The following is a 20,764-nucleotide window of genomic DNA, read 5'->3' as shown; positions in this document are numbered from 1 at the left end:
TTTATAAGTGTAGCCCCTACTCTTGCAATTACATTAGTCCCCCCCCTAGATTTGCCTACAAATCCAATTGGAAGTCCAAAATCAAATATGGCTCCTACAATACCATTAAATGATGGTTTATTCACCTGTATATGTACACCACAGGAGGTTTGTGGCGCGTAAATTGGGATGTTCTGGAGCACTCTTATCCTGTTCGAGCTGAGTTGGCACATTGCTTCTTCCAGATAATCATGTCCACAATCCTGGCTGTCTGCCCTGCAGTTGCCTTATATCTTGACTTGGTGACATTATGGTGTATGAGGAGGATGCACCTCTCCAAAATGAATTCGTACCTGAATCTTCCAGAATTGTTGTCGATAGGCCCACTCCACCATCAGTCCACCCCTCAGGCAGTTACTAGAGAAAGAGAAACCATGGAACTGGACTACTACATGTCAGGAGGCCATACAACAGCCAAAATGCTGTCTGGAAATTGCTGCCATGCATTTCCCTCATACCTATCTGGCCAGCCCATGTGACACCTGTTACACCTCAACTGAAACTGTGCAGTAATCCCAACTTCCCTCTAAAAACATATACTGTAGGCACCTTAGGACTCTTAAAACTTGCTTTACAGTATGTGATCATTTATGTTGGCTGGGGATTGACTGTGAGATAGTGGTCTTTGTGCACTATGCTTGATTAGCTCCACCTCCTCTGCAACTTTTTAACTGTCCATCAAAGCCAGGGATCATCTTCAAATGTTTATGTGTGTAGAACTGTGCTATGTCCCTCACAACCAACGCTTCTTAGTCATAGTCTATGACCTAGCTACACTCAAATCAAATTTTATTTGTCACATGCTCCGAATACAACAGGTGTAGACATTACCGTGAAATGCTTACTTACAAGCCCATTCCCAACGAAGCAGAGTTCAAAAGTAAGACAAATGTGCATTAACTAACCTCTATAAGTCAGGGGTTCCTAAACTTTTTCACTCGGGCCCCCTTCCTGCATTGGGGAACATACCACGTCTATATCTATGGGCACAAGCACTGTTCATGACACAAACTGTTCACACCACTTTTGTTGGTTTGAGAATTCTGCAGGTTTAAAGCTTATTTCCTGCAATTCTACACATTTTGTCATGGGTGTTGCCATTTTTTTTTTTTTAACTCCAATTTCGATCTTGTCTCATCGCTGCAACTCAGGTCGAGTCATGCGTCCTCCGAAACATGACATGCCAAACTGCGCTTCATAACACCCGCCCGCTTAACCCAAAAGCAAACCGCACCAATGTGTCAGAAGAAACACCCCCCAACTGCGGTCAGTCTGCAGACCCCATGGCCCGCCACAAGGAGTCACTAGAGTGCGATGAGCCAAGTAAAACTCCACCCGGCCAATGCTGGGCCAATTGTGCGGAGTCCGCTCCAGACTCCTGATCCCAGCCGGTTATGGGACTCTCGATCACGGACGGTTGTGATACAGCCTGGGATCGAACCCAGGTCTGTAGTGATGCCTCTAGCGCTGTGATGCAGTGCCTTAGACCACTGTGCCACTCGGGAGGCCCAAATGCAATTGTATAAATGTTTCCATGTCTAATGTGTATTCATGTAATATTTGAGTGACAAAAAAAATACAAAAAAATCTATGCCCTTAAAAACTTAAATAAAAAACATTGACATGGGCTAGTTGATCTGGACATTTCTGACAAGTTATAGATAGCTGTCTAAAGTATGCAATGACTAACATGACAAGATGAACTGATTATGTACTGCCCGATTTAGAAATTTCACCTTGTGCTTTCTACTATTACAACTTTCAAGCGTAAGTTTATAGCCGGACTGAGTTCCTTAAAAAAAAAAATATATATATATATATATACTGTATGTTTATTAAAAATGTTTTTGGGGGGACCCCTAGGGGGTGTGCCGCACAGTTTGGGAACCCCTCCAAGTAACCTGAGGTCACACTCACAGGTTCTGTCACTCTCCACATCTCCTGCTGGGTGTGCCCAAGCCCGTAATCAATGCCAACCACCCACAGTTAATATCAGCCAAATTATCATCCTACCCGACTTCCAAAGGAATGTAAAGAAATATGTAGGATGTGACCTGCAGGACTTTTCACAGACTTTCCTTCACAACCAGACCAACCATTCCACTACTGGAGTGTTCTTAGCATCATTCAAGCTGGGATAACATTCCAGTTAGTTAATGGGTCTCGTTGGCATGCAAGCTGCATCTGCTTACTGCCTATACTGAACTGTAGAAATGAAAACTGATCACCCCTCAGCCCTAATACACCACCAGTCATACAGGACGGATACAGCCCTTGTCGCTGCAGCTTGCCCAGAATGACCAGTTAGCTGTGCAAGCTGGTCCGGCCCCAGAACTACAACCACCACTGGCTACTGGTCAGGCCCCAGAACTACAACCACCACTGGCTACTGGTCAGGCCTCAGAACTACAACCACCACTGGCTACTGGTCAGGCCCCAGAACTACAACCACCACTGGCTACTTTGTCTCCTCACCCTGTTTGGGCACACTCACGTCCTGGTCACCTCAAAGACTTTGAATCAACATTGCACACTTAGATTTAGTGGGAAAAAGAGGACTGTTCATATACACTACTAGAGTAGCTGACTGTTGTATTACGGTTGCTTTCCTGTAACTTGGTTATACTACTGTGTGCTTGTGATGTGAAAGGCTTGTAATTATATTTTGTGGGATTGTCCATTGTTGATATGCTGTAAATATGTAAATGAGGTTAGAACATGAACAGACATTGAAAAACTAGTTGGCTTGGGCTTTTCAAACACAACATATGCAGGCCCTAGATATACCAAGAGCCTTGTGAAACCCTTTCAAAAACAGAATAACACAATACAAAATTAACAAGGGCTACTTATATGCAGGTGAAGGTGTTTGAGTGTAATCATGTTGGCCATATTAGATTCAGAATAAAATTGATTTACACGAACAGTCTTTATAGGCATAAGTGTTATACACAATTCATAAAAATGCCTCTCATTTACATAATTCATATTTACAGGTGATTTAACCTCCATCAATTGTTATTATGGCAGCCATATTGGATTTGAGGCTAAATACATATTAAGATAATCTGTGATAAAATAATCAGTGATGCCGCCCTGATTTAATTGCAAGACTAGGGCCTAAAGTTACAAAATCCTTAGGGAACCTTGGAACTTCAAAAATGTAATTTCGATGTCGGAGCCCACTTGTTTTCCTTGGAGTCGTTCACAATAGCCACAAAATAAAAAAGCTTGTAACTTGTGCATTTCAGGCAGGACCATACAAGACTGAATGAGAGAAAATTTGACCTGGAAAGTTGTCTATTGAACAAATACCAAAAACTGAAGTTATCATTAATCCTTAACATTGATAGTTGATATTTCAGCCTATTGTATCTGTGTGTTTACAGGTCATTTCCAAGATGAATGATGATATCCTAATTTTATTTATTTAACCTTTATTTTATCAGGGAGTCATACTGAGACCAAGGTCTCTTTAACAGATGAGCCATGAATTACATACAGTAAATTACAGAAAATACACACATCAAAAAATAAATACAATATGCAAGCAGAAAGAAAGAAAAACATGGTCATAAAAAACAAACACATTCATCAGTAATAAGGTGCTCAATCAGCTTTCTGAATTGTCCTAGAGGCACCGGAACATTTAATTTAAGAACATTTTGAAGATCGTTCCACAAATAAAGTGCAAGAAAACGTAAGGAATTTCCAGAGTTAGCCATCCCTGAGATGTCTAAAGTTTAGTATATTCTAGGACCGATAGGAATGTAGACTGAATAATCTGCTTTCTACTATTTAGCGAGAGGCAGGACCTACATGGAACAAAAAGATGAACTCAAGATGTAACAATTTCAAAGATTTTACTGAGTTACAGTTCATAAAAGGAAATCAGTCAATTGAAATACATTCATTGGGCTCTAATCTATGGATTTCACATGACTGGGAATACAGACATGCATCTGTTGGTCACAGATACACTATATATACAAAAGTTTGTGGACACCCCTTCAAATTAGTGGATTCGACTATTTCAGCCACACCCGTTCCTGACAGGTGTATAAAATCGAGCACACAGCCATGCAATCTCCATAAAGAAACATTGGCAGTTGAATGGCCTTACTGAAGAGCTCAGTGACTTTCAATGTGGCAACGTCATAGGATGCCACCTTTCCAACAAGTCAGCCCTGCTAGAGCTGCCCTGGTCAACTGTAAGTGCTGTTATTGTGAAGTGGAAACATCTCGGAACAACAACGGCTCAGCCGCGAAGTGGTAGGCCACACAAGCTCACAGAACGGGACCGCCAATTGCTGAAATTGTCTGTCTTCGGCTGCAATACTCACTACAAAGTTCCAAACTGCCTCTGGAAGCAACGTCAGCACAAGAACTGTTCATTGGGAGCTTCATGAAATGGTTTTCTATGGCCGAGCAGCCGCACACAAGCCTAAGATCACCATGCGCAATGTCAAGCGTCGGCTGGAGTGATGTAAAGCTTGCCACCATTGGACTCTGGAGAAGTGGAAAAGCGTTCTCTGGAGTGATGAATCAGGCTTCACCATCTGGCAGTCCAACGGACGAGTTTGGCTGATGCCAGGAGAACGCTACCTGCCCCAATACATAGTGCCAACTGTAAAGTTTGGTGGAGAAGGAATAATGGTCTGGGGCTGTTTTTCATGGATCGGGCTATGCCCCTTAGTTCCAGTGAAGTGAAATCTTAACGCTACAACATACAATGACATTCTAGACGATTCTGTCCATACAACTTTGCAGCAATAGTTTGTTCCAACATCTAGTGGAAAGCCTTCCCAGAAGTGCGAAGGCTGTTATAGGAGAAAAGGGGGGACCAACTCCATATTAATGTCCATCATTTTTGAATGAGATGTTCAAGTGTCCACATACTTTCGATCATGTAGTGTACTTTTTATAAAAAAAGGTAGGGATGGATCAGAAAACCAGTCAGCATCTGGTGTGACCACCATTTGCCTCATGCAGCGCGACACATTTCCTTTGCAGAGTTGATCAGGCTGTTGATTGTGGCCTTTGGAATGTTGTCCCACTCCTCTTCAATGGATGTGCGAAGTTGCAGGATATTGGCGCAAACTAGAACACGCTGTTGTACACATCGATGCAGAGCATCCCAAACATGCTCAATGGGTGACATATCTGGTGAGTATGCAGGCAGTGGAAGAACTGGGACATTTTCAACTTCCAGGAATTGTGTACAGATCCTTGCAACATGAGGCTGTGAATTATCATGCTGAAACATGAGATGATGGCGGCGGATGATGGCATGACAATGGGCCTTAGGATCTCATCATGGTATCTCTGTGCATTCAAATTGCCATCGATAAAATGCAATTGTGCTTGTCCCTAGTTTATGCCTGCCCATACCATAACCCCACCACTACCATGGGGCACTCTGTTCACAATGTTGACATCAGCAAACCGCTCAAAAACTGTCTGCCATCTGCCCGGTACAGTTGATACCGGGATTCATCCGTGAAGAGCACACTTCTCCAGCATGCCAGTGGCCATCGAAGGTGAGCATTTGCCCACTGAAGTCGGTTACGGCACCGAACTGCAGTCAGGTCAAGACCCTGGTGAGGACGACGAGCATGCAGAGGAGCATCCCTGAGATGGTTTCTGAGTTTGTGCAAAAATTCTTCAGTTGTGCAAACCCAGTTTCATCAGCTGTCCAGGTGGCTGGTCTCAGATGACACCGCAGGCGAAGAAGCCGGATACGTATCTCCAAATGATCTAAATCGACGTTGGAGGCGGCTTATGGTAAAGAAATTAACATTCAATTCTCTGGCAACAGCTCTGGTGGACATTCCTGCAGTCAGGATGCCAATTGCACACTCCCTCAACTTGAGAGATCTATGGCATTGTGTTGTGTGACAAAACTGCACATTTTAGTGTGGCCTTTTATTGTACCCAGCACAAGGTACACCTGTGTAATGATCATGCTGTTTAATCAGCTTCTTGATATGCAACACCTGTCAGGTGGATGGATTATCTTGGCACGGGAGAAATACTCATTAAAAGGGATGTAAACAAATTTGTGCAGTTTGTTTGGGAGAAATAAGCTCTCAGTGCATATGGAACATTTCGAAGAATCTTTTATTTCAGCTCATGAAACATGGGACCAACACATGTTTGCGATTATATTTTTCAGTATATTTCTATAGAAAGACATTTTTATTCTCAGCTTCTTAACTCATGAATATGCTTTTTAAAAATACAGCTATACATGTATCCAGATATTTGTGTATGTATGGCAGACAATTGACTACTCGTGTTCCAAATGTTAGCAATATCCAAGCTTGCAATATTGGGTTACATGAGCTTGTGGCCCACCCTCCCCTCCAGCCAGGCATTATTCTGCACTGTTTGAGTTAAGGGGGTGTGTCACAATATCTATCAATTGAACCACTTTTGTGATAAAATTTGAGCCAAGAAAATAAATAAAAATCCATAACAATTTAGTCAAAACAGTTTTTATACAAAAACACATGAAAATGTTTTTTAAAAATTTGGAGAAATAAATATTAAAAAGAACACATTGAATTTAACTATTACACACACACAGTAGTTTTCCAGCACCCAATATAGGACCTGACCTTGTCTTACATCAGACATGAAGCTGCTGATGCTGCACACAAAACTGAAAGGGGAATGATAACTGGAATTTAATCACCAGCAGTAAAACCATGTTCTTAGTTTTTATTGTAACTGCTAGTTGTCTTATGTTGCTCAGAGCATCCTCCTCTTATAGGGATAAGTTGAACTTATGTTCAATGAATTTGACTATTATGTTCACAAAACAAAAAACAGGCTCACAAATAACCAACAAGTAAACTATGACCAAACAAATGGCAGATACAGTGCTTTCAGAAAGTATTCACACCCCTTGACTTTTTCCACATTTTGTTGCATTACAGCCTGAATTTTAAATGGATGAAATTGAGATTGAGTCACTGGCCAACACACAGTACCCCATACATTCAAAGTGGAATTATATTTATATTAAAATATCTTCAGTCAATAAGTATTCAACCCCTTTATTATGGCAAGCCTAAATACGTTCAGGAGTAAAACTGTGCTTAACAAGTTGCATGGACCCCTCTGTGTGCAATAAGTGTTTAACATGATTTTCTACCTCATCTCTGCCCCACACAGAGATAATTGTAAGGTCCCTCGGTCGAGCAGTGAATTTCAAACACAGATTCAACCACAAAGACCTGGGAGGTTTTCCAACGCCTCGCAAAAGAAGGGCACCTATTGGTAGATGGGTAAATATAAAAAAGCAGACATTGAATATCCCTTTGAGCATGGTGAAGTTATTAATTAACCTTTGGATGGTGTGTCAATACACCCAGTTACTACAAAGACACAAGCGTCCTTCCTAACTCAGATGCCAGAGAAGAAGTAAACCGTTCAGGGATTTCACCATGAGGCCAATGGTGATTTTAAACCTGTTACAAAGTTAAATGGCTGTGATTGGAGAAAACTGAGGATTGTTGTTACGTTACAACAACTAACCTAAATGACAGAGAGAAAAGGAAGCCTGTTCAGAATAAAAAATATTCCAAAACATGCATCCTGTTTGCAATAAGGCACTAAAGTAAAACAGCAAAAAATGTGGCAAAGAAAGTAACTTAATGCCCTGAATACAAAGCATTATGTTTGATCCAAATCCAACAAATCAGAGTACCACTCTACATATTTTGAAGCATGGTGGTGGCTGCATTATGTTATGGGTATGCCTGTCATCAACACGGACTAGAGTTATTTTGGGGATAACAAAGAGATACAATAGAGCTAAGCACAGGCAAAATCCTAGAGGAAAACTTGTTTCAGTCTGCTTTCGTACAGACACTGGGAGACAAATTCATCTTTCAGAAGGACAATAACCTAAAATACAAGGCCAAATATATACTAGAGGTTAAGAGACTTACCCAGAAAGACTCACAGCTGTAAACACTGCCAAAGGTGATTCTAACAGGTATTGACTCTGGGGTGTGAATATTTATGCATTTCATTTTCAATAAATTTGAAAACATTTCTTAAAGCATGCTTTCACTGTCATTATGGGCTATTGTGTAAAGATGGGTAGGGGGGAGAAATCTATTTAATACATTTTTAATTGAGGCTGTAACACAACAAAATGTGAAATTTTTTGAATAGGGGTATGAATACTTTCTGAAAGCATTGTAGGTGGAATCTGAGAAGGTAAACATGATTAAAAACAAAAAGTGGTGCAACATGCTCATTGACCTTTTGTATGTTTTGTTTTTGACAGTATACAACATGTCAGTTTTTCCATTATGTATGCTATCCTTTTTTTGTCATGAGTAGCTGAGGGTGAATCTTTCAAATAGTTACAATTATAAATTGAACTTGGTACTATCTCCAATTAAACTTGAAATGGACAATGACAAATGGACAAGTGAAATTAATTTAGACATCACATCTCCATTTGTCATCAAAGCCCAGGGACTTTGTTCCACTCTGTCATTTCCTATAGAAACTCCAAGTCTGCCTCTAAGTAAGACTACCATTTTGCCAAGTGGCAGGTTCCCTGCATTGATGAATTGGCACTCAGAAGATACCCGTTGGTAACTCCTTACTGAACATTCCATCTAGATCCAGTTCCCTGCTCATTAGCTCCTCCTCAACACCCTCCAGTGCCCACTGGTGGTCAGTTAGCTCAAGAGCCTCCCATTCTGCCTAAAAAGGGGAAATAAACAACTCTCTGTCAGGTGATAATGCTGGGACCTGTAGGAATTTAATTCACCATGGAGAGTAAGTGAACGAAATCAAGAGTAGACAACTCTACCTTGAAGGCTTTGTTTGTGTCTGCAGGCATGGCCATGGCAGCACCACTCATCTGCTCCTGCATGATCCTGGACTGATCTGCACCTGTGTGGTTCACAATACACCAGCATCAACACTAATTACTTCATAATCACCTTGGCGTGACAAAACCAGGACTGTGAAGAATTGGAGGCTTGCCAGTTGAACATGGTTGAAATAATGGAGTCATGTTCCATTTATAACCAGTGCTGCTGCTATGACACTGAAGGGTTGCAAACCGGCCCATTATCTCTTCAAGGCACAGACCGCCAAGTGATTTGTTGTTTGCCCAAATCAGGTCAATTTAATAACCTTCTGTTTATTGCTTTTGATAACCAGTACTGCTGTAAGTAGGTGACAAACTATGATTCAATAATGTCACATCTAGTTTACAGAAACACAATTATCAATAACATTTGCAGGAAATACAAATCTGAATCATGAAGTTGGATGAGTGGATGAAAGGTTACCATTATCTTGTCCTAGAATTAAGGAGTACATGCTTCGCAGCCCAAACACATTCAGGAAATACCACGACGCTGAGCTCACCCTGAAAGCAGAAACGAGGGTGAGATTATAATTCATCAATGTTTACACTAGCAAAAGGACTCAGAGGAAGTATATCACATTAACTCCACAGAACTAATTCAATAAGTATCTATTTCATCAACTAACCAGGAAGCATCAAGTGAGAGTAGCTCGATTCCTTGTTGCAACATGGGCTTGAAGCGCAGGGTGAGAGGAAAAGGAACCTTGGCTGTAAGGAACAAGAAAAGGGTTGTTGAGAAAATTGTAACTCAAATGATTTGGCTCATACAACCCCACTACCAAATATAAGTAGAATCAAGTTTTGAATTTTACATAAAACCAGTCTGTGCAAATATTGACTTAACTGCTTATAGCAAAGACACTGAATGGAAGCACTTCATTTTACACTACTGTTATTTATATGTTGTTTCAATGTAATCATTTTACCATGCTATTTCTTAGTAAATACCTGGTTATGTATCATAAAATAAACTGCAATCGAAGCTCTCTAGTAGTGACAATCATTATCATGTTTTAATGTCACGTGTACAAGTACAGTGAAATGCCTTTCTTGCAAGCTCTAAACCCAACAATGCAGTCATCAATATCAATGTAGCCCTAAAAATAACATAAGGTAGAACAAAAACACACAACGAATAAAAATAAGAAATATGAAGAACGAGAAAGTAAAAAGGTATATACAGGGTCAGTTCCAATACCATATTTACAATGTGCAGGGATACTGGAGTGATAGAGGTAGATATGTGTAGGGGTAAGGTGACTAGGCATCAGGATATATGATAAACAGAGCAGCAGCGTAAATGATGATTGTATGCGAGAGTGTGTGTGTGTGTAGAGGCAGTATAAATGTGTGTGCATGTTGTGTGTGTTGGTGTGTCAGTGTGCGTGAGAGTGTAGTCCTGTGAGTGTGCAAAATAAAATACAAGGGTCAACTCAGAGAGTCTGTGTAGCCTTCTGTTAGCTATTTAGCAGTCTTATGGCTCAGGGATAGATGCACCGGCACTGCTTGCTGTGCGGAAGCAGAGAGAACAGTCTATGGCTTGGGTGGCTGGAGTCTTTTCCGGGCCTTCCTTTCACACCGCCTGATAGAGGTCCTGGATGGCTGGGAGCTCGGCCCCAGCGATGTACTGGGGTGTCCGCAGCACTCTCTGTTGCGCCAATGCGATCGAGGACGGAGCTGTTGCCATACCAAGAAGTGACGCAGCCAGTCAAGATGCTCTCAAATGGTGCAGTTTTAGAACTTTGAGGATTTGAGGGCCCATGCCAAACCTTTTCAACCTCCAGAGGGGGAAGAGGTACTGTTGCGCTTTCTTCACGACTGTGTGTGTGATTGGACCATTTTAAGTCCTTAGTGATTTGGACACCGAGGAACTTGAAGCTCTCGACCTACTCCACTGTAGCCCTGTTGATGTGGTTGAGGCCATGCCCCCCTCCCTTTCCTGTAGTCCACGATCAGCTCCTTGGTCTTACTGATGTTGAGTGAGAGGTTGTCGTCCCGGCACCACACTGCTAGGCTGTCTCATCGTCGCCGGTGATCAGGCCTACCACGTGTTGTCAGCAAACTTGATGATAGTGTTTCAGTCGTGGCCAGGCAGTCGTAGATGAACAGGGAGTGGCGGCCCCGTGTTGAGGGTCAGCATGGCGGAGATGATGTTGCCTACCCTCACCACCTGGGGTCAGCCGGTATGGAAGTCTAGGATCCAGTTGCAGAGGGAGGTGTTCAGTCCCAGGGTTCTAAGCTAGGTGACAAGCTTGGAGTGGACAATGGTGTTGAATGCTGAGCTGTAGTCAATGAACAGCATTCTCACATCGGTATTCCTCTTACGTAGGTGGGTAAGGGTAGTGTGGAGTGCAATTGAGATTGCGTCGTCTATGGATCTGTTTGCAAATTGGAGTGGGTCTAGGATGATGGAGTTGATGTGTGCCATAACCAGCCTTTCAAAGCACTTCAAGATTACAGATGTGAGTGCTACAGGGCGGTAGTCATTGTGGCATGAAGCCTTAGAGTTCGTGGGAACAGGAATGATGGCTGTCATCTTAAGACGTGGGAATTACCGACTGGGACAAGGACAGGTTGAAAATGACTGTGAATATGCCTGCAAGCTGATCTGCGCATGCTCTGAGAACGCGCCCTGGAATACCGTCCGGCCACGCGGGCTTGCGAGTGTTGACCTGATTACAGACCTTACTCACATCTGCCTCGGAGAGCGAGATCACCGAGACATCTGGGTTGGTGGGGGCCCTCGCATACGGTATGCCATTGTTATTGAAGCGTGCATAAAATGCATTGTGTTCGTCTGGTAGAGAGGCATCGTTGGGCAGATCATGGCTGCGATTTCCTTTGTAATCCAGAATTGGCTGCAGCCCCTGCCACATGCGGCAGGCATCAGAGCCCGTGTAATATGATTCTACCTTATTGTTATTTTGTCCTTTTGTTCATTTGATGACTCTGCAGAGGTCGTAGCGGGATTTTTGTACTTGTTCCTGTCCTCAGCCGTAGCCTCAGGGTTGTCTACGATAGCCCTGTCCGTGGTAGCCCTGCCCTATAGCTTAGCGCCAACCTCTGTGTTAATCCAGGGCTTTTGGTATTTTATTAGGATCCCCATTAACTGTTGCAAAAGCAGCAGCTACTCTTCCTGGGGTCCACACCAAACTTGAAATACAAAACATTAATAGACAACAGCTCAAGGACAGAAGTACATAAAATTTAAAAGGCACACGTAGCCTACATATCAATGCATACACACAAACTATCTAGGTCAAATAGGGGAGAGGCGTTGTGCCGTGAGGTGATGCTTTATCGTTTTTTAAAAACCAGGTTTGCTGTTTATTTGAGCAATATGAGATGGAATTCATACAATAATGGCTCTATATAATACTGTATTCTTTCTTGAATTTGGGGACTGTGAAAAGACCCCTGGTGGCATTTCTGGTGGGGTAAGCATCTGTGTCAGAGTTGTATGTAAGTTGACTATGCAAACAATTGGGGATTTTCAACACATTCATGTTTCTTATAAAAATAAGAAGTGGAGCAGTCAGTCTCTCCTCAACTCTTAGCCATGCAAGAGAGACTGGCATGCATAGTATTTATATCAGCCCTCTGATTACAATGAAGAGCAAGATGTGCCGCTCTGTTCTGGGCCAGCTGCAGCTTAACTAGGCCTTTCCTTGCAGCACTGGCCCACACGACTGGACAATAATCAAGATTAGACAAAACTAGAGCCAGCAGAACTTGCTTTTTGGAGTGTGATGTCAAAAAAGCAGAGAATCTCTTTATTACATCCAGACCGCTCCCCATCTTTACAAACATTGAATCTATATATTTTGACCATGATAGTTTACAATCTAAGGTAATGCCAATTGGGGAAGCAGCAAACCTTTACTGGGGGGGACAACGTTGATGATGCACTTCCTTATGAAGCAGGTGACGAAGGTGGTTTGCTCGTCGATGTTATCCAAACAACCCAGTCTCAGTGCAGTGAGCGAGCGAGCACACTACTTACTTGTGACAAACCCTGAGAAGGTCCAGTTGATCCAGCCTCCGATGAGGATCATGGGAAGTACATTGGTCACGTTGCCTTTCATCATGTCTGTCAGCATGCTCGGGTCTGGACAAAGAAACAGTTCCAAACAAGCGTTGTAGTAATACATTTCTTGGTGCATTATCATTCAGAAGTAATATGCTCCTTATCATGTGTCAGGGTATAACGGCCCAATACTGTTCTATCATGGTTTGAGAATAGGATTGTGTGAGAAAGTATGATGCGACTGTTATGCTCACCTGTCATTGGGGAGGGAGGAACAACCTTTCTTTTGGTATTTTTTAAGAAGCCATCTTCTTGATTATTGAAGTAAAACTTCCTCATCAAGAAAGACTGAAGAAAACGAGGTGTCTCAAAATCTGAGCGCAACTAGCCAACACCATTTTTAAAAAACACCATGTTTACCGTGCTAAGAAGTAAAGATAGCGAAGTGGCTTTTTAAGGTCATTCCAACATTGATCTCACCTGTTTCGGAATGTACTTCCCATTCTCTCTGAGGATTCTGCTCCTGATAAGAACCTGGCTGAATATTGGAAAGGTATAATTCAAAACAAACTCACAGTAAGATGTGCTCACTAGCCCTTTTATGAACTGTCAATGCACAGTCTGTCTCAGGCAGGGCTCTCCAACCCTGTTCCTGGAAGGCCACCGTCCTGTAGGTTTTTGCTACAACACTAATCTAGCACACCTGATTTTAATAATTAGTTGGTTGATAAACTTAGTCAGGTTAGTTACCACTGGGGTTGGATTGAAAACCTACAGGAGGGTAGCTCTCCAGGAACAGGGTTGGAGAACCCTGGTCGAGGACTTCATACTCCCAAGACCCTTACCTGTCTGACACCTGCTCTAATGTCAGCTTCTTGTCACTCTGAAGCAGAATGGAGACATAATGTCGAATTACCCCAACAAGGAATGTGATAAAGACGATGGGCAAGACCACCCAAAGTCTGATATTGGAGTCCAGCAGAAGCTCCGGCTCATCCATAACTAGCAAAGCGATAAAGACAGAACAAGTGTAAGAGTAGGCATCATATTAATAACTTCAGATATGAAAAAAATCTGGAAAATGGAACATAGCCAATATCAGCAACAACATGTTTCGCGATAACTGGTGAATGCATTGCACAAGTATTTTGGCGTCTAATAACCTGGACAGTGCAGCTGCAATTTACTCCCGTCACCCAAGGTACCTAGCTAGTTTGCGAACAATAATCGCATTTTAGCTTGCTACTGTAGCTAATTCACTGGCACAACCGTTAGCTGTCTCATACCTGCCAGTACATTATGACTGTCAATTTGGGCGTATAGTTATATGTGAATACACAACTAGTTAACTAACTATAGCTTACTATTACAACAGAGTTGTTAAACATAGTTTACTTAATCTTTGCTCTTGCCAGTTTATAAAAACAGAGAATAGCTAACTGTTAGCTAGCTAAATGCTGCTATGTAGAACTGGCTAGTTTGCCGAGAGGCTGGGGAAGTGAAGGACGCTATCTAGCTATAACGTTAGCTAATAATACATTATTTAAATCGTTTGAAAACAAAACGCTGCAGTGTTTGATATTTATCTTACCCAAGGTAGTCCGTTTGACAAAAGAGACGTGTGTCGTCAGGCGATACTATGTTAATTTAAATTCATGCAGATTATTTGCTATGTCTAGCTGCATCAGCAGCCATGGTCATTAGAGAGCAAAAATGCACGGTATTAGCTTCGACAAAGCAAAGGACATTGACAATGCATTGCAACAGTGAGTGAGGGGCAACTATAGTGCCACCTGGCGTTGATGGCTGAAATATCAGTCTGAACGGCTAATCAATATATTTATATTGTCCGTTTATTTACCATAAAATATCGATGATTCACCCAATAAATGCATCTAGCTGAACATATGATTTTCACTGGATCGATGATTGATGTCTAGCAGTGTATCAATCATACATTTTCTCGCACATCTCAGAGTCCTACTAAACAGTTCAATGACATGATTCCATTTGTTTAGTTAACTGTCGCCACCTGCTGATAGTTGGGGCTAACACAATTTCCCCAAAACAGAAAATGGCCGGTCAAGAAGATCCTGTGCAGAGGGAGATCCACCAAGACTGGGCAAATCGAGAATACATTGAGGTTATCACGAGCAGTATAAAGAAAATAGCAGATTTCCTAAATTCCTTTGGTAAGTAGCTAAATAGATGGAACTTAGATAACTTGGCAGCCGCTTAAAAAAAGGCTGTCAATGCGAAGGCCTAACCTACTTCAAGTACCGGCCGCTGGGCCTGAGTCTTCTTGGTTAACGGTAACGTTAGCTAGTTTCCATCTGAAACACATAAAGTAATATATCAGCTAAAGGACTCGTTACTATTATGTAACTTTATAGGGTTTAAGATTCATGATTCGACCAATCGAAGAAATGTTGTAGTTAGCCAATAGTTAAGTTAGCTTGCTATCTTCTGATGGCTAAGAGACTATTTATGCTTTATCTGCGGTATGGATGGTGTGACGCAAAGGCGAAATTCAGCTCTGTACTGCATCTCCTACGCCTCAAAACGGAGCTTTGTATAGCTCCGCATTGACATGATTGGTTGAATGTAGGTGGGGGCGGGAGGTCCTGTATAAACACAAACTCACTTTCCTGACAGCTTCCTGAAACGCAAGAAGTATGAATGCCCTGACTTCTGCAGAATCTGGATTGACCATGTAGCGCCTTGATCATGCCTATACAGTTATTGCATTTTGGTACACCAGAACTACATTAATTTCCAATGGAACTTTGCGTTTGTCTTGCGGCATTGCATTGCAGTGCGTTCTGTGTGGTGCATACAAGTGTGGATTTATTGAATGTATGCGTCAAACTGTATGCGTAGACTACTTGACAGAAATGGTAGCAGAAGGTGAATGTTTTACTTTTGTTGCACACATATCCAGATGCTGCGTACCATTTTGTGCAAAACACTGTACGTGTGATCGACGCGTAAGGGGTCTACAGACAGAGCCAACGGAGCAATGTCATTTTTCGTCACAAAAGAGGAAGCTCAATGTAATACGCTCCGTCATTCGACCAAGTCTTTTCCTACCTGGAAATTAAGACCCGATTTATCATTCCTTGCGAAGACTGAGGGGCAGTATTGAGTGAGTTTAGCAACGGAAGTCCAGCCCTTGTCTACACAACATATTTTCCGGTATCCCTTCTAGTATAAACACAGAAGAGATGGACATTCTACTACTTGCAAGCTTCCTTTTTTGTTCTTTTTATTTTGAGATTATTGAAATTCTTTCCTCTTCAATGCTTCGCATAGGTTGGATAAGAGACGTGTATTCTCCATCGTCCCCTCTTGTAGTGTTCAGTGGACGAACTTGCCATTTTTCTGTCTTTTTCTTCTTCTTCTGAGTAGTAACAGCAGTTCAAGCAATTGTTGTTCAAGCTCTAGCAATTGCAATTCAAAAAGAGACATGTTTGCTTCTGTGGCTAAAAAGTAGTGTTGTAGAGCATAGAACACCAGACTGGCCTGACATGTAGCTAGCATTTGTAAACAGACATAACACCAGATCCGAAATGTCAAATGTTGTTGCTAGCTGGTCAAAAAGAGAGCCTCTGCCCCGCTTGCTTGGTAAACTACTCTGGCTTATTCCACCCCCTGAGTCAATACATGTTAGAATCACCTTTTGCTGTGATTACAGCTGAGTGTTTCTGGGTAAGTCTCTAAGAGCTTTCCACAACTGGATTGTACCATATCTGCACAATATTCGTTTTACATTTCTTCAAGCTCTGTCAAGTTGACTGTTGATCATTGCTAGACAGCCATTTAAGTCTTACCATAGATTTTGAAGCAGGTTTAAATCAAAACTGTAACTCGGCCACTCAGGAACATTCAATGTCATCTTGGTAAGTAACCCCAGTGTATGTTTGGTCTTGCATTTTAGGTTATTGTCCTGCTGAAAGATGAATTTGTCTCAGTCTGTACGAAAGCAGACTGAGACAAGTTTTCCTCTAGGACTTTGCCTGTGCTTAGCACTATTCATTTTCTTTTTATCTTAAAAAACACCCTAGTCCTTGCTGATGACAAGCATACCCATAACATGATGCAGCCGCTACCATGCTTGAAAATATGAAGAGTGGTACTCAGTGATGTGTTGGATTTGCCCCAAACATAAGACTTTGTATTCAGGATAAAAATGTAATTGCTTTGCCACATTTTTTTGCAGTATTACTTTAGTGCCTTATTGCAAACAGGATGCATGTTTTGGAATATTTTTATTCTATACAGGCTTCCTTTTCACTGTCATTTAGGTTAGTATTGTGGAGTAACTACAATGTTTATCCATCCTCAGTTCTATCAGACATTTAAATTTGTAATGGGTTTAAAATCACCATTGGCCTCATGGTGAAATCTCTGAGCGTTTTCCTTCCTCTTTGGAAACTCCGTTAGGAAGGACGCCTGTAGCTTTGTAGTGACTGGGTGTATTGATACATCATCCAAAGTGTAATTAATAACTTCACCATGCTCAAAGGGATATTCATTGTCTGCTTTTTTAAAAATTGTTTACCCATCTACCAATAGTTGCCCTTCTTTGCGAGTAATTGGACATCCATCCTGGTCTTTGTAGTTGAATCTGTGCATGAAATGCACTGCTCGACTGAGGGACCTTAGCAAACTGTACTCCACACATACAATTATCTGTTATTAACTTTGATGTGATCATAAAGGTAAATATGTCCACCTTACTGTGTATTTACCTTCCTTCAGATATGTCCTGCCGGTCTCGTTTGGCCACCCTAAATGAAAAGCTGACAGCGTTAGAGAGGAGGATTGAGTACATTGAAGCAAGGGTAAGTGTCATAATGGTCACTAATTCTATGGTGTAAATAAATGTAATGTTTCCAGTTTACACTCCCTGTACAGTACTGGAAGTCATATTGTGTTCTCTAAACTTTGCTCTCTGTTTAGATCACAAAAGGAGAGACCTTGACCTAAACCAAGATAGTATGCTGGACTGGGTGCTGCAGTTTGGCTGAGGATAGAATACTACATTTGTGACCAATTCCATTTTTGCCCTTCTTTTTTTTTTACTACGTATTTTTTTTTTTTTAACAATTTATTGGTTCTGTGGGACCCCCCAAACAATTGCTTTTTCAAACTGTGTGTATTTTACGACCATAGCTACTGGATGGTGATGGTAATACCACAGCATCTCCCACAATGTTATAATCGAGACTCAGTTAATGCTATCTTGTATTTATGTTATCATGGGCCAACATAACTTGTTCATTGATTTGATTTGCACAAATACATGAACTTCCTAACAGGGGAAAGTTTTTTTTTTTAGACACTTTGTAACCAGGTTAAATCAAAAGTGACCATGTGAATGAGTGTCCCACCCCTATGGAGATTTCACAGCACATGCATTGCAGAAATATCCTTCCCATTAGGCTGAACCAGGATGATTTGAACCACAGGAAGAGGAAGTGCCAAAAGGAATAGTCAGCTCTTTTACTGTGGTCATTATGCTTATCCATATATTTCACTGCTTGTAATAATTGTTTTACTCTAGTGTTAACATGTAATAACCTGTATCATTGTGTTTTTTTGGAGAAGGGCTTGGAAGGTGTTTGGTTCAAGGGAAGCATGCATAAATGCTAGGTTGAAGGTGTTCCTGGAATATAATATAGGCTGGGTGTGGTGTCAAGACCAGCTTGTATTTGCTCATAGTGAGTCCATACACACATTTGCCACTATAGCCTCTGGTCGCTGCCCTCAGCCATAAAGTAGTGTTCTGCTCTCCATGCCAAAGGAACTGATCAACAAACCTCTCCTCTAATGGTCAAATTGTGTTTACTTTTTACTGAGCACTACATTACATGATGTAAATACTAACATGAATTGTGTTAGAGTAATTTTACCCTCGTAGAACTTAGACAGCAGCTAGAGGTCTGTGTATGGAGGTTCTGAGTACTGTTGTTTTTCTGTTCTACTTGATAATTATTGCACCTACCTGGTGTCTCAGCTCTACCAGTCCGTGAAGGGAAGAATGGAAGTATATATTTTTTTCTTTTCATATACTAACGGGCCACCAGACTACAGAAACTATAGCAATGGAACTGAAGTAACGGAATAGCAATACCTATAACATTAGCAATGGGAATATGGCATGGAGAGAGAGAAAAAAGTAATTTGCTGCTTTGATTTAAAAACATAAACAACAAAGTGGAACTCTTAAAAAGAGTGGAACCCTCACTCTCCTAATATAAAGTTGAACCCTCTCCACCCCTATCCTCTTCCCTTTTTTTCGCTTCTCTCGTCTCCTCACTGCTCTTCCCTTCCTTTCTGTAAAATTGTCTCTCCTTTCTCTTCTCCTGAAAAGTAAAAAATAGTGTTGGTGGTGAATATTTTAGACCTACCCCCTATGCACTTGTGGAGATGTCAAATCAAATTTTATTGGTCACATTCACATGGTTAGCAGATGTTAATGCGAGTGTAGCGAAATGCTTGTGCTTCTAGTTACGACAATGCAGTAATATCTAACAAGTAATCTAACAATTTCACAACTACCTTACACACAAGTGTAAGGAATATGTAAATATAAATGTATGGATGAGCGATGGCCGAACAGCATAGGCACTATGCAGTAGATGGTAGAGTACAGTATATACATATGAGATGAGTAATGTAGGGTATGTAAACATTATATAAAGTGGCATTGTTTAAAGTGACTAGTGATACATTTATTACATCGTTTTTTATTATTAACGTGGCTAGAGATTTGAGTCAGTAAATGTTAGTGATGGCTGTTTAATAGTCTGATGGCCTTGAGATAGAAGCTGTTTTTCAGTCTTGGTCCCAGCTTTGATGCACCTGTACTGACCTTTCCTTCTGGATGATAGCGGGGTAAACAGGCAGTGGCTCGGGTGGTTGTTGTCCTTGATGATCTTTTTGGCCTTCCTGTGTCATCGGGTGCTGTAGGTGTCTTGGAGGGCAGGTAGTTTTCCCCCGGTGATGTGTTGTGCAGACTGCACCACCCTCTGGAGAGCCTTGTGGTTGTGGGCGGAGCAGTTGCTGTACCAGGCGGTGATACAGCCCGACAGGATGCTCTCAATTGTGCATCTGTAAAAGTTTGTGAGGGTTTTTGGTGACAAGACAAATTTCCTCAGCCTCCTGAGGTTGAAGAGGCGCTATTGCGCCTTCACCACGCTGTCTGTGGGTGGACCATTTCAGTTTGTCCGTGATGTGTACGCCAAGGAACTTAAAACTTTCCACCTTCACTACTGTCCCGTCGATGTGGATAGGCAGAAGTATTATGACAATGGCTGATACAACCCTAACCCGTGTTTGATTAGTGTGTAGTCCTAGATGTTTTTTTATCTGCTGTGTTTAGTGGTGTTTTGGATGTTAGGATGTGTTAACTCCCACTGAGTAAACACTTGTTCCCAGCATCTGGGTTTTGTGCTTTTCTCAGGGGCCTCCTGTTCTGTGAGAGACAAACCACACAACAAATACAAAGGATTTTGAGACTTTTCTTTGTCAGAGGCCATATTGTAGAATGGAAATGTTAAATGTACTGTAGAGGATCATAGAAAATATTTATTTTGAGTATTCTGGAATAATCTAGTCTACAGTATGGGCTGGTTTCCCAGACTCAGATTACACCTTGTCCTGGACAAAAAAGTCATGCTCAATTTAAATTCAATATAAAAAAACATTTTTGTCCAGGACTAGACTTAAGACAAAAGAGGAAGAAGGGGAGATGGAATATACAGTATTTAGCTTAGGTACACGCATGC

At 41.6% G+C, this 20,764-nt stretch overlaps 2 protein-coding genes across 3 annotated transcripts; one reads left to right on the top strand and one right to left on the bottom strand.

Moving 5' to 3' along the window:
* Positions 1-8,046: 8,046 nt before the first annotated feature.
* Positions 8,047-15,495, bottom strand: LOC120061476 (ER membrane protein complex subunit 3-like). Of its 2 annotated transcripts, none has more exons than XM_039011321.1 (9): positions 14,833-15,495; positions 13,817-13,973; positions 13,452-13,509; positions 13,226-13,319; positions 12,948-13,052; positions 9,571-9,652; positions 9,366-9,445; positions 8,879-8,961; positions 8,047-8,769 (listed from the first exon to the last, which is right to left on the bottom strand). In XM_039011321.1, exons 1-9 carry the CDS (start codon positions 14,864-14,866, stop codon positions 8,641-8,643), a joined length of 822 nt encoding a protein of 273 aa, XP_038867249.1. In that variant the 5' UTR covers positions 14,867-15,495; the 3' UTR covers positions 8,047-8,640. The 2 variants fall into 2 exon arrangements, with proteins under 2 accessions (XP_038867249.1, XP_038867257.1); XM_039011329.1 differs by lacking the exon at positions 14,833-15,495 and adding an exon at positions 14,563-14,802.
* On the top strand, positions 15,018-18,860 carry LOC120061491 (probable protein BRICK1). Its single transcript, XM_039011341.1, has 3 exons — positions 15,018-15,163; positions 17,733-17,815; positions 17,934-18,860. Exons 1-3 carry the CDS (start codon positions 15,046-15,048, stop codon positions 17,958-17,960), a joined length of 228 nt encoding a protein of 75 aa, XP_038867269.1. The 5' UTR covers positions 15,018-15,045; the 3' UTR covers positions 17,961-18,860.
* Positions 18,861-20,764: the final 1,904 nt, after the last annotated feature.

The sequence above is a fragment of the Salvelinus namaycush genome, chromosome 2, assembly GCF_016432855.1.
Source record: "Salvelinus namaycush isolate Seneca chromosome 2, SaNama_1.0, whole genome shotgun sequence".
Taxonomy (NCBI): Eukaryota; Metazoa; Chordata; class Actinopteri; order Salmoniformes; family Salmonidae; genus Salvelinus; species Salvelinus namaycush.
This window is presented reverse-complemented; position numbering and strand designations above follow the sequence as displayed.